Source organism: Colletotrichum truncatum, assembly GCF_014235925.2.
Source record: "Colletotrichum truncatum strain CMES1059 chromosome Unknown Contig_0017, whole genome shotgun sequence".
Lineage (NCBI taxonomy): Eukaryota > Fungi > Ascomycota > Sordariomycetes > Glomerellales > Glomerellaceae > Colletotrichum > Colletotrichum truncatum.
Window position 1 is genome coordinate 255,223 of NW_027222414.1, and position 13,715 is coordinate 268,937.

At 50.7% G+C, this 13,715-nt stretch overlaps 4 protein-coding genes across 4 annotated transcripts; 1 reads left to right on the forward strand and 3 right to left on the reverse strand.

Moving 5' to 3' along the window:
- Positions 1-664: 664 nt before the first annotated feature.
- Positions 665-2,334, reverse strand: CTRU02_215614 (FAD binding domain-containing protein; the record flags this gene model as incomplete). The annotated part of the gene is made up of 3 exons (XM_036723687.1): positions 665-1,839; positions 1,893-2,157; positions 2,242-2,334. The coding sequence occupies 3 exons, from the start codon at positions 2,332-2,334 to the stop codon at positions 665-667; spliced, it is 1,533 nt and encodes a 510-aa protein (XP_036584370.1).
- A 1,459-nt stretch (positions 2,335-3,793) lies between these two features.
- CTRU02_215615 (uncharacterized protein) lies at positions 3,794-5,270 on the forward strand (the record flags this gene model as incomplete). Its single annotated transcript, XM_070206511.1, has 7 exons — positions 3,794-3,989; positions 4,056-4,075; positions 4,139-4,175; positions 4,235-4,308; positions 4,372-4,751; positions 4,812-4,907; positions 4,970-5,270. 7 exons carry the CDS (start codon positions 3,794-3,796, stop codon positions 5,268-5,270), a joined length of 1,104 nt encoding a protein of 367 aa, XP_070059811.1.
- A 652-nt stretch (positions 5,271-5,922) lies between these two features.
- On the reverse strand, positions 5,923-6,120 carry CTRU02_215616 (uncharacterized protein; the record flags this gene model as incomplete). Its single annotated transcript, XM_036723685.1, has 1 exon — positions 5,923-6,120. One exon carries the CDS (start codon positions 6,118-6,120, stop codon positions 5,923-5,925), a length of 198 nt encoding a protein of 65 aa, XP_036584368.1.
- A 3,922-nt stretch (positions 6,121-10,042) lies between these two features.
- CTRU02_215617 (zinc protease) lies at positions 10,043-13,400 on the reverse strand (the record flags this gene model as incomplete). The annotated part of the gene is made up of 5 exons (XM_036723683.2): positions 10,043-10,350; positions 10,411-12,046; positions 12,103-12,957; positions 13,030-13,337; positions 13,382-13,400. The coding sequence occupies 5 exons, from the start codon at positions 13,398-13,400 to the stop codon at positions 10,043-10,045; spliced, it is 3,126 nt and encodes a 1,041-aa protein (XP_036584366.2).
- Between the last annotated feature and the right edge of the window lie 315 nt (positions 13,401-13,715).

A 13,715-nucleotide genomic window follows, 5' to 3' on the forward strand; every position in this document is an offset into this window, starting at 1 on the left:
TCTGTTGGCGCTAACCGACCCTGTTTTGTTACAACCTCGACAACGATGCGACCAGTCCCCTGCAGCAGGAATCAAAGAACCTAGCTCCACCGCGAAGGCATGGGACATTTCGGCGGAACAGGCCGCCAGGGTTGGATAGCCCTGGCAGACCGTGATTCACTGGGCAAAGGGGCGGTACTTTCGTGAACACGAGCACATGGTGGCCAAAACCCTACGGGATGGAGCAGCTTGCGTATTTAGTGGGCTTTCTGACATAGACGCTCACTAATTAGAATGCTGTTTGGTAGAGTCCCGTCGGGTCTGCAATACAGCCACAGAATCCCATTGTTCACCCGTTGTTCCCTTAAGAGGGCACATTGTAGAAGGTAAAACAGAGCTGTTTCTCAATGACACTTAAAAAGGGGGAAATGACTGTGAAGCTCTGAAGAACCAAGATTGTGATACATCAAGAGCAATCTTACTAACTCCGACCACCTCCAGGAATTCAAACTGCAGCTTACGTCTATTCTATTTTTGCCTACAAAACTGACTAGACACTTGTAAATCGTTCTCAGAATCAACGTTCGCGCAGTAAAGTGCCTTAAGAATGATACGTATGCTCGGCTTGAAGAAGACGTCTCGTGCTAACGAGTCTTAGTCATTTCAGACGTCACTGAAGACAGCCCTAACCAGGGATCTTAAAGCCCGAGAGACGTAGCTTCTGAAAAACGCCAGTTGGGTCGTACTTGGTGGATGCGGCCTGAAGCTTCCCAATGGCTGCCTCACCAAACGTGGCGATGACGTCCTGCACCTTGTGGGCATAATTCAGATACTTCCACTTCCAGGCCAGATCCAAGGACGCTGCGTAATGGTAGACGTCGTCCGTGTAGGCTTGTATGAAGTCGAATGCGATGGCCTCATTATCAGCACCATTGATAGCAAGCGTAACGAGGAACATGATGCCGTTGCCCCGCGTGATATAGTAGTCCAATCCCATGACGTTACCCCCCATCGCGACGCCCTTATCCACCATAGACTTAGAGATAGGCTGGAACATGCAAAGAGTGTTGAAGCCCGAGTCCACGCCAACGGCATATTCGAGGTTCTTATTGAGGATATCAAACTGTTCCACAGCGTAATTCATCACGCGGGCGTCGTTATCGAATGCCAAAGTGAACCACACGTTGCGGAAACCAGCAGGCTGGCCGGAGCCGAGCTCGTTGGCCACAGTCGACAGTCGGTCAACCTTGGTAGTGTCCTGGATGATATTCCCCGTGGCATAGTATTGATCGAATGCCGCAGGTTTCACTTTACCAACAGTGTTCTCGATAGCAGCGTTCAGTATCGTGCCTCCCAAGTTAGGAATATAGGCCCAGTAGACAATGGAGGAACTGTTTTCATCCTTGTGAACGTTCTCAGTGAAGTCAACCAGGGCATTTATGACCTCGGTGCCGGCGGTCAAGTTGTAAACGAGATTTCCACCCCAAACGACGGGGTTTTTCTTGTCGGGGAACTCGATGACATACATGTCAAATCGCGTCACGAGACCGAGATTGGCACCGCTCCCTTTCAAGCTTTGAAACAAGTCGGAGTTCGACGTGGCATTGGCGTTGACAATCGAGCCATTCGCCAGGACCACCTCAAAGTTCGCGACTTGGTCGCAAGCAAAACCGTGGGAGGCGGAGTGGAATGAGTTTCCGCCGCCAGTGATGAAGCCACCGACACCGACGGTCCCAGCACGACCGCCGGTAACAGCTACTCCGTGGGGGGCAAGGGTGTCGTAAACAGTCTGCCAGTGGGCTCCTGGCTGGATAGATGCGAGCTTAGTATCGGGGTCGTAAGTGGTAGAGTTCATGTTGCCTGTGATGATCTTGTGAGCACTCCGGATGAAACGATGATATGGCGGTGCCTACCAAAGTCGATGGTTACGCCGTTCTCGACGCTGTTTGAGCCGGCAAATGAGCCATGTCCGCCACCTCGAACACCGAACGAACAGTTGTGAGAAGCCAATGTTGTGATCGTGACGGAGACATCTTCAGCGTTAGATGGCTGAATAACGCACCACGGTAATAGGGCAGCACTGACGGACCAGTACGTGCTCATGCGGTCGGCGTAGCTGACTGAGTCCGGGGAGTAAACTTTGCCAGAAAGCCCAGCTGCCCTGCTGAGACGTTGACACTTTTTACGTGTTAGCTTCCTGAAAGGACTTCAACGTACCCAACAAATAGACATTGTTGATGGCTCTGAACTGAGAGGACTTACACATGCCGCTGAATGGGAGCAGTGACCGTAGGCCGAAGCAAAAAGGCCTTGCCATGCTATCGCAACCAACCCAAGTATCTTAGTCGCCTTCATGACGGCGATTTTTGCGTGTTGGAACGGCTGGTAGGACAGATGAAGGTCGGACGTAGCTACAGGAAACTCTGATAGAGAAGATTGTCTAAAAAGAACGAACCCAAATGTGCGTTTGCTGGCCCTTTTACGTGGAGCGAAAACGACGCTGAGGAAGTGGAGCACCGGATTCTCATGCCCTCTTTGATCTCGAAGAGCAGGGTGTTCGACTGAACCGATAATCATGGGTTCCCGGCAAGCGCGGAAGCGGTTGAAGGCCCGCGAAAACCCGCTGGCAGGCCAGCCTGGACCTTCCAATTCATGTACCAACCAACTGTGGGCGTGTGAGCTCACCACGCTAGTGGTCATGGGTCGGGCGAGGGCTCTATGCCAACAAAAGCCCCAGGTTTTGGTCGAAGACGGCAAATCGTGGGGCAGTGGAGAAGCTGAGGACTTAATTCACCCGCCAATGTGTCGTGTATTGTGACAAGAGAATTTCCACTTAAGAGGACCAACAATGGGTGGATATGTGGCTAATCAAACCTCTCCAAGCAAGGTTGTAGCAGAATCTGACTACTGTATGTATGGTTGGTCGCTTTGTCAAACTAATCCCATAACACCGAGACGTGACAAGGGTTGACTGCAAGGGTCTGAAGAAGGCATCTCGATTATCATTTCCTCCGTGAACAGGAGCACGGGGCCTGCTGTCCCCTGTTATCGTATCTGTAATTCAAGGGTGCTTTGTTGTCGCCATCGACCTTGTTCGGTTGGTGTTGAGGTGTTGACCGGCAATGTAATTTGTGACAACTTTTACAGAGAGACTCCCAGACCAGTCTTCATGTTGACCCGGGGTGCATACTGCACCATGGGGTTTGTCCTTCTGAAACATAACTTTCGCCTTCTTCAGGGATTTGATGCCGGTACTATTTGCAAGTCCTGGTCCCGAAGATTGCAGGCAACTTCACGGACCAATATGTCCTGCCGTCGCTGTCAGTTGCTACCACGTCGGCTGCCGCCAATAAGATCGGGATCTCGTTCGTATGCCGGCGAGAACTCTGAAGCCCTGATCCTTGCCAATGACACTCGTCGTTGAATTTGCAGAAAAATAATCTCTTGCCGAACTGGTCCTGAGCCAAGCTTACCCGGCTTAGAGTCTTTTCGGCGGAAACATTACCAAGGCGAGCGATGCCCGTGAGAGGGCGCATGTGCCCTTTAATTTGACACCAATTCAAGGATTAGAACCTGACCCTGCAAGATCACTTCGACTTTCTAGGGGGACACTGGACGGAGAGTCAGGACGCGGAAACGTCGAGTCTCATGCAACATCGGACTTTTCTATGGTATCTTTGCTATATGAATGGGAAGAATGCCGCTTTAGAACACCCCTTCATGTTAGTTCCTCTGCCAACTCACTACTATGAATTCTTATTCAAAAGTTCTTTAATTTCTCCCTGTCTAGTCAACTCCCACATAGCCAGTTGAAATGCCCGTCATCAACGGCGTCACCACACTTCTCCCAGCGCCAGATGGCTATGTAGTCGATTTACACAGCCCGCAACGACAGGCTGTACCTGAGGCGTATTGGGCCGCTGGTATTGGAACCTTCTTAAGCCTGTTGCTAATGGCCCAGAGAGTTTACACGAAAGCGGTTCTCCAAGGCCAGCTCGGGTTAGAGGATTGTGAGTGCACTATCCGTCGTCCCTGTTTAATAAAGACGACCCGCAAGCTGACATTGGTTTCCACAGGGATTCTATTGTTCTCATGGGTGAGCACATAAATGCTCCCAGCCCATGGCGTCTATGAAGAAACCGCATTACTGACCTGCCAGAAGTTGACGTCTGTCGTGACCGTAGTGCTTTGCACGTGTAAGACTTCATCCTCGATCCGAAATACAACGTATGGTTGTACTGACGGTTCGTCACAGACATGTTTGCTGAAGGAGTTGGAGGGGTTCACGCGTGGGAACTTTCCATTGAAAGATATCAGACTTTCATGACTGTACGTAGAGCCGTCTTCGTCATCTGCACGTCGTCTCGTTCAAATTAGCTCATGCTTGCATAGCTCGTCTACACAGCGGCGCCGATATACCTCCTCTCCGGGAGCTCGGCGAAAATCTCACTACTCGTTTTCTACAAACGGATTTTCCCCCCAAGGTGGCTCCAATGGTCGGTCTGGACACTTTGCGGTGTCATCGTTGCGTATACCGCCGGGATATTCTTCCCGTTGATTTTCGCCTGCCGACCGATTGCGAAAAGCTGGGATCCCCGGATCACGAACGGAGCATGCATCAACGGGGCAACATTGTACATAGCGACAGCTGTTGCTAACATCATATCCGATGTCTTCGTGCTTGTGCTGCCAATTCAGCCGTTGATCAAGTTACAACTGAAGCGGCGTCGACAGAAGATAGGCCTTGTAGCCTTATTTGCCGTGGGTTCCTTGTGCGTACCATTTATCCCCTAAGGTAGGCATCACCCACTAACAAGACGAACACCATGCAGGACTGTGGTCACCTCGGTCGTCCGTTTCTTTCTCTTACTGGATATGCTCAGAAGTTTGGATCAATCCTGGGCCATCTCGTGGGCCAGCGTCTGGATGTGAGCACTGCCGCGCCTTCTCTGTCGTCTCCTTGTCCTTTCTCGCTTACACAGTATCGCAGCATTATTGAAGCCAACCTCCTCATTATCTGTGCAGCCTTTCCGACTCTCAAGAAGTTCATTCGCCATGTCGCGCCAAAATTCTTGGGCGAAAGCACCTACGGACGAGAGACGAATCAGGCGGTAGGCGGCGGCGTCGAGAATGGGTTATCGATGGACAATTTGCCGCCCGGCACGTCAGTGGAAATCGCTGGATCCTGTGATTTCCGCGATGATTCGTCTGAAAGGGCCTTCATGTCCCCCAGTGCGATTCATCGGACGAGAACTATTATTGTGACGCATCATCAGCGGCCAATTAGTTAAGCCACGACATGTGGCTTCGGGGGGCGAACAACATGAGGAAGCGTGCTGCAGGCAGTGACCAGTGCAAATTGTTCGCACACACGAACTTGAACCAACAACAAAGCCAAGCACTCGGGCATGTAGTCCTCCAGGTGTGGGCGAGGCAGGCCAGTTGCCTTCAGCTACCCACCCATAAGTAGAAGCCGTAGCTGTCCAATCGCGGATTATCCGTCAACTCGAAAAACCCATACCGACATAAACCGTCACAGCCCAAGCTCAGCGTAGATCGTGATTGATGGCCCCACCTTGAACAGGCCGTTTGTCACAAGGTTGCCGAGCGGTAGCAGTCTTGACATGATGTTCTCGGCTTTGACAAAATCGGCCAAGAGTGAGTATCACTCTCAACACTTGATCGCCAACGCTGGGGAACAGCGGTCGGCTTTTCTTGCCCGCCGATACGCCACATATTACTGACCACACCCCTCTGGAATATCTAGCATGCAACCATTTTAGGCATCTCGTCCGACCTAACCGTTAGCTCCGCAGTCCCTAAGTGGGGTTGCCTGTTGGCGCTAGGTGCAAGTGAAAGTCCCCTTGGTTTTTGGGATCCCCTGACAAGCGATCGAGGAAAAGAAATACCACTCACCGGGGATCCACTGAAACAAATGGCTTGCTAAGCCAAATTGGCAGGTAAATTGCCTGGTGGACGCAGCGTCGGACGTGGTCTCATGTACAAGCTGGCCCGCGACAGACAAAAAACGCGAAGAGCATCGTACAGTGTACTTGTGGGTAGGAGAGGTGGAACAGCTTCGGAGCACCGCCAACAAGCTGTGGCTTGCAAGAAACGTTGAAAAAATCGGCTCCCTATCATTCGTCACAACGGCCGATCAACCAGTCACTAGACAACAGCCTTATTGGCTGCAACCAATCGGGGAACGTTCCGCCAACATCATTCAGGCCTCGTGGAGGGCTAAATTTGGCTTGACTTTTGCTAAGCATTCTAGCCACAAGGCCAATCAGCGCGACCATGCTGATGATTCTTTGATCAAGTTTATGATGGGCGTCGAGCTTTAAACTCTCGTCGCCCCACGTTGCCGCCACCCTTTGCTTCTCACCAGCCCGAACGTGCTCTTTGGCAATGCAACGTATACCTCCGAATTGAACCAGAGATCATCCTTCAGCTTTTGTGCCTGCCTTTTTCGCATCATCTCGCTGTTTGATTCTTATTAAGCATCACACATGCACCAGGCATGGCCCAACTGCACGCGACCTCGCCCCCAAGATCCGGTGGCCGTGCTCGACGATACAAGCGAGTTGCTATAGTATTATAATGTTCTGTATCATGTCTTTTGATAACTTGCGCTAACTTCTCCCGAGGCATGTACCGTCTGTAGGCAGCTCAAGATAAGATGCAACGGACGCGGCCCTTGCAGTGGTTGCCAAAAAAGGGGAAAGGAGTGCATATACAGTCAACCGGGTACAGAGGCTTTTGTGCCGTCTTCAATTACAGTTGACATTCGGAAAGCACCCGACTACGGCGACAATATCGTGCGGAACTTGGTGGGGACCTTTAAGGAGAGTATACTGAATCTGTATCCCTGCCTTTCACCACGAGAATTGGATTCCATGGTTGCGGACTTTCTAGACCAAGCGCGGACCCCATCGCAGCCCACAAGAGTCGATTCTGGCCCCGAAATGGACAACGCTCTTGTGCTGGTCGTTTTGGCTCTTGGTAGCCTTTGCCAACATCAGGGTAAGATCGCGAAACCAGGCTTTGTGCCCGGCTCTGAGTACATGTCTGTCGCATTTGGCGCTCTCGTGTCCTGCTGTCGAAGCCCGTCCTTGAGGTATGCTCAAGTGTGGCTATTCGCCGCACTCTACTATGGGCGAGCCGGCTTAGCCGAACCCAGTCACAAATGCCTCCTTGTTGCCGATGAAGTCTTGCAAGACATCCTGCGCTTGTAAGTGGTATAAGTAATGGGTGGGAGTTATTGGCTAAAATTCGGTTTTCAAGTGACTTGGATCGCCCCAGTGAGATACAGAAAAGATTGTTCATGAAACGCCAGCCAGCAGCACACACGACTCAGGGAATGGAAGCCAGCATTATACTCCTCAGCTGCTGGATTTGTCTTCAACTGGAGTGGTTAGCGGTTCCTATATCAATTCCGCGACACACAGGCTGAAATTTCTGTAGTAATCTTATGATCAAACTGGATCTTCCGCCATCGACCTATTCCCTCACCCAAGCAGAGACCTTACCTTGGCCTTGTACGCATCTGTTGGCTGATGAGCTGCCCAGTTGGGCCTTGGAGTATTTTTTGAGGCAGTCATATCAAACATCAATTTTGAGCGACCTATTCAAAGCCAGATACGACGAAGGAATATCAGATCAGGTGCCGAGCCAGATGGTAAAATACTTCCCAAAGCTGGAGGGGATACTAATGAACCCACAACGCGACCCACTCAACTGGAAGTGCATGAATCCAAGCCAACACACAATCCACTGGGACACACTGGCCACATTGTACCGCCCAGTCATCATGATGGTACTTAATACCGCAAAACAAGATCACAATGTTGGTAAAGCATTTACGCAGGAAGAAATTCAATCAGCTGGGCGAGGTCTTTACGCCCTTGAACAGAGCTTTGGGGCTTTCGACAGGAATCACGATCAAATCTCCGTCCCCAATGTTATCAGTACAATCCATGCGTAAGCGCACAACTCAAAGTACTTTTCGAACAATGTTGACCGACGGTAGGCAATGCGGGAAGGTTCTTGTTCTAACGGCCGCGTACAATAATCGATGGCTCAGACACTACGTGGACTCGAAAAAACTTCCGTCCTTGCTTGCTCACATAATCGAGATGTTGGAGACACATGAAGGCACTAGTATCGTGTTACTCAAGCATAAGCTTGTGCTTCAAGGTATCTTACAGGACTTTGAGACGAAAGACATAGCTCGCGAGCAGGAGATGTAACAGCCGATAATGGGCGAGAGGGTATATATTCCAATACATAGGCCTATCTTTGCAATAGACGTCTGCAGTTTTCAAAACGCATGAGTCGTCAACAAGACGAGCCTCCTAGTACTATGGCCTTCGACTTAAATAAGAAAGATGTGACAAGAATGCCGAAGCGTAGTACTAGTCGCAGCCTCCTTCAGGTAACTTATATCTTCGCTGGCTTTCTCTTTCCATTTAAAGTTGAGGTCATCGTCGGTCTGTTGCTCAGTTGAGGTACCCGAGAACAAAGCTCCCGGAGGATGGCCTTGTTGAAAATGGAAAGTTTCTTGCCGTCTGGAACATGATATCTGAAGTCAGTCCTCAGGCTACGTTATCAGAAACAGATAGCTAAGAGATACTGTGGAATGTGACGAAGGGCTTAGGAAGGCTGGAGACAAATGCAGCCACTTGTGACACTCTAGCTTACCCTTCTAACTATATCGTAATCTTTACCGTGGCCTCGAACACACTTGTCTATTGACATGCATTTACAAAAGTCAGCCTGCTGTCCAGCTAGCTGACGAATATACGCGAATGACGAGACTTGGGTGATGGTGCTAATCCCATTCAGACAGCATGTGCACCACCCAGCTGCAATAATTTCGGGTCGTCCGAGTTAGCCTGACACGAAACAATCATCCTGGGGCCAATTTCACTGCCTGCTAGCCTTTAGCGGCTTCTATCCCTGGCTATCTTAGCATCTTACCACTGGATGAACTAATGCCGGCCTGTCTCTATGGCTCATCGGTGTAGCGTCGGAAGGTGTTACCCAAAGCCCTGCAACTTTTGCCCCGAACGAGAAATGAAGATCCATATCTCTAAACATTCAATTTGCGGTCGTGCAGGGTACACAAAGGCTTGACAGTACCATGATCCATGGACTATAAAGATCAACTGATCTCATGAATACGGGGACGCATCGACAAAAGCATTCACATACCAAGGAGCGAAACATTAACGCTATATTCTCCCAACATCGACTTATCATGGCAGCGCGAGGAGCTTACGATACCACCGGGGTGCCAAAGCCGCCACCCAGGCCCAAGCCGCGATAGCTTTATAGTAAGGACACCGGGTCTAGTGTGTTTTCAATCTCACATGACAACAGAAAAACTCATCGGGAGCGAGGGAAATGAGGCCCAAACGTTGGAAGTAATCGTGGGAGGGTTAAGGATACGCGGCTTTACATCGTACTGCTAGATATGCTCTTGAAATAGACCTACAAACAAAAACACGGAATAGTTGTCACGTTTCCTCAATGAACACGGTATTTATGGTATCGCGATGCCCTAGTGGCAGCAATGGTAAGCTACAAGACCAAGTCGGTCATGAGATCTTGGGCTCGTCTCTCACCTTGGGCTACAGATTGGCGGACGCTTGCAAGTGAGATCAGGAACGATACCTTGCTAGTTACCGTACCGCCGTAGCATCAAACTCCGCTGGAGTTGCTGCGGCTGCCACCAGCAGCAACGCACCGCCCTCGCCGCATTTAACTTCATGCGTACAATTGATCGAGGTATTCAACAGGTTGAAAACCAGGAAGTTGCGGCTGGAGTGTTTTGAAGATCTTGTAATCCGAATTAAGATTTGCTCAAAAAGGCATTAAGTTACATATACTTAGGGAGTTCAATGCAGGAGGTGGGTTTTTCAAGGTCCCAAAAGAGATATCGTCCCTACATTGAGTGGCTGTCCATCATACTGATTGCTCGGTTTTGGAACCCCGAGGGCCACGGCCATTCATGTCCTAGCAAGGACGCAGGCCATCCGGTCCTGTCTGAGCCAATCCGTCTTCATAGGTTCGCGTCCGCACCTTCATATTCACTCAAATCCTTGGCTGGCTGAGCACCCTGTGTCGCCTGCAGTCCCGCTCGGAAGCTGCGCACATCCGTGATGAGGATGGGCTCTGGGCCAGTCACATTGGTCTCCCCCTCCTTAACTCCATTGACCTTAGCATCTGTCTCTGCCGACATGCCTGCCTGCGCATGCAGATGCACCGAAAGTTTCGCTCGTTTCGTAGAGCCTGGCTTAATGTACTGTTGGAAGAACTCCACCATATCCGCCTTCGTGAGCGTCTTGATATGCGCAGCGTCTTGTTGAGCTACAGGACAAACTGTCAGCATGTCACTTTAAGGAATCAACGTGTGTTGTATTTACTTACCCGACTCAAAGTCATGGTACTCGCTGGCGATCTGAGGCCAGTGCCTGTTACTCTCTTCACCCAGGTTCTTGAGCTTCTCAAGACGTTTGACAATCAAGCTACGCTTATGGCTCTCAAAATCGGACTCTGACATCGAATCCAAGTTGTTTGAGAACAAGTTGAGAAAAGCCTCGATTCTTGACTCCAAGTATTCAGGCGTGCGCTCGCTCTGAATGATGAATCTGAAGCCATACGTGGTGGTAAAACTTCTGACTCCACTGAAGACAACATATCCGAGCTGCTCCTTGGTTCGGAGTTGGTCGAAGGCTGGCTCATGAGACATCTGATCGAGCAGCATGGTCTTGGCGCGAACAAGACGGTCGCCCTTGTCGCCAACGTAGAGCCAAACCTCGATGCAGTGGTTCACGTTTGCGGGGTCCTTCAGTGTCTTCTTGTATATGTAGTTCGATCCAGGAGGAACAATCAATGACCGAATGACGGGCCATTGAGGTCGCGGCAGAACACGGGGCTCCAGAATAGTCTCGATCATATCGGTCAGCTTCAGGGCATCCTCCTTGTAGAGATTTCCATGCACGTAGGTCTCGATGTGCATCTGCGACAGCATCTGCTTCTTAAACTGGCGAACGTCCTCGGCAGTGATGTTGGGCAACTCAGCCAAACACTCTTCCACAACGTAGCCGCGCTCCGAGTTCAGCCAAGTCATGTAATCAGAAACTTGGCTGAACGGTTCTTGGAGCTCCCAGTTGTTGTATCCCAGGTTGAGACGATCCTTAATGATTTTGAATCTTTTGTCCTTGATCTTGAGGTCTCTCATCGTTATCAAAACCTGCTCCAGGAGGACTTCCAACTTGTCATTGTATCCACTGAGATCTAGGAACAGCCCACGGGCATCGAGCTTGACACTGTATTGCAGACCAGCGAGCTCCGCATCGTAAGAGTATGCCTCCAGAGCGTCTCTAACAAGGTCGGTGAACAGCATCGCCTTGACAACGTTTTCTGCGGTCGAGTAAATGTTGGGGTTCCGGCAGCTGATTTTAAGGTTGGCCTTGGGCACCCAGAACGTGTCATCTTTCTTGAACCACGTCCGAGCAAGACTGTCATTTCGGACGACATGCGGTGACAGCGCCGGCTCCTTGACCTCCTTCTTCTCAACCCCAAGCCTGGTGGGAATGAAGTTGTTCTTGTGAGGGAGGTGAAGGTCGGTCGGGCGTGCTGAAGCAGGGCTTGCAGCTGCCTCCCTGATCTCCGTCATGAAATCGTCGGGGATCTTTTCGAGGCAATATTCGGTGCCGTACCATTTTTCCTTCTGGTTCCAATTACCAGGAAACTTTTGTGATATAATGGTCATACGGAAGTTGTCTGGTCTCAAGCATGCCAAACCCTTCTCGATCAGTTGGGAATCGAACTTCCTCAACCGAATGTATCCGCTGAGCAACCACTCCCGCGGCAAAGGCTGCTGCATGGCGGAACTGATCCTGCTTGTGAATTGTTTTGCTGGAGTCTTTTGCTTGAATTTGAAGTCCACATCTGCCATGCTCTTCTGTTCGTCGAAGATCCACTCCTGTGGAGCTGATTCCCGAAGGAGGGAGACGTATTGGAAGAAGACCTTGACGATTTCCTTGTAATACTTGAGACCCTATTATCCACATGAGCTTTGAAATCGGATTTAGAACATTATCTCTGCAGACTCACCTCCTCCGTCAGGCGAATTTGACAGTCAAAAATGCCAGGTGAACCCGGACAAACTTGGTATGTTCCGGCGCTCAAGCCGCTAGCCCAGCCCTTCTCCTTGACATAGGCCATTATGCTGCCAGGGCCCTCATGGCCGATTAAATGGCTGAGATATCGGCTGGGCTGAGACTCGTACATCATCTCCTCATCAAAGAAGGGGAAAAACAGATTCAGTCCTCGGAAGTCCATGACCGGCTTGGCGAACACCTGCACACCGAGTTCTCTTTCGCGGAAAGGCACTTCGTCCTCCCAGCGATTCGGCGCAAGGCTCTTATTGGGGACGCCAGAGAAAAATTCAGTAACCCAATCTTGCAGGACGTCCAAAGGTTCACGCCCAAGCACAACCAGCTTCATCCTGTTTGCTGAGTAGTGCTTCTCGTGGAACTCCATGAGCTTGGCCCGCACGTTGATGCCCTTAGCCTCTGGTTGGGCCTTCAGAACCTCGAGATTACCAGTTGAGAAGTGGCAAAAAGGGTGCTTCGGGTTTGACAAAGACTTCTCCAGCTGATGCAGTCGCCATTCGTCATTTTGTAGATTCTTCTTGTTCTCGGAGTCCACTGCCCGCAGTTCTCGGTCCAAGGTCGACTCGAGAAACAGTGGCTCAATAAAGAATTGAGCGAACCGGTCGAGAGCTCCCCTGAAGGGCGATGGGTTGGATGCTGTCGGTTCCTGGTCGTTGGCAGGCTTTGCAGAGACATCGAAGAAGTAGTTGGTCGAGGTTGCTCCCGTATATGCGTTATAGCTGCCTGAGTTTAAGTCCAGGTACTGGGAGTATTCGTTTTCTATAGGGAACTTCTTCGTCCCCATGAAGGAGAGCTGCGTAAGCGGGTGTTAGTCAAACTGAAACCGGTGGGGGAACAGAAAGTTCTGTTTGGCGCAGGATCGTACATGTTCCACGGCATGGGCCACTCCAGGCATATCCTCATCGCTGAAGTTGCCCACATTGACATCTAGAGCGGCGCTCGCCTTGTCTGTATCCGGGTCATGAACCAAAAGGGCTTCAAGCCCGTTGGATAATCGAATGACAAGGTAGGTTCTGTCGTCGAGCGAAGGAGTCTCAAGGTTGTCAGTGACTAGCTCTGCCATTTTGGAGCTGACGGGTTCCTTTCCAGCCACTGAAGAAGGGCTGCCTCCGCAGAGTATTTTGGTCCTCCCGTTGCGTGTTTGCGAGGAGGTTTGATGAGATGGAGGATAAGCTTAGATTCTGAAGCCGAATTAGGGATGTGTTTGAATCAAGTACCAAGAGTCTCCTCGGGCATCGGCGTCCACGCAGGTCAGTGACGCCTCAAGCCTTACACGAACTACAGTCCCCTTTGAAGCAGGGTATACTAGAGCCTTCCTACTCGACCAGTTTTTCAACCATTACCTCCTCATAGCCTTGGCATCGCATACTCCGTTGCCCAACTGTTTCCCGGGCTGCAGTCTAGGGTGGCCGGATGGAGACAAGGGAACTGCAGTCACACCGCTGTAGCACCATACAGCGACAGACCGACACATTTTTGGTCACCTTCCTATGCCAACGGATGCCTTGAGCAACAGGATCTAAGCAGTGGGTAAGTGATTGGCAGAGAAGG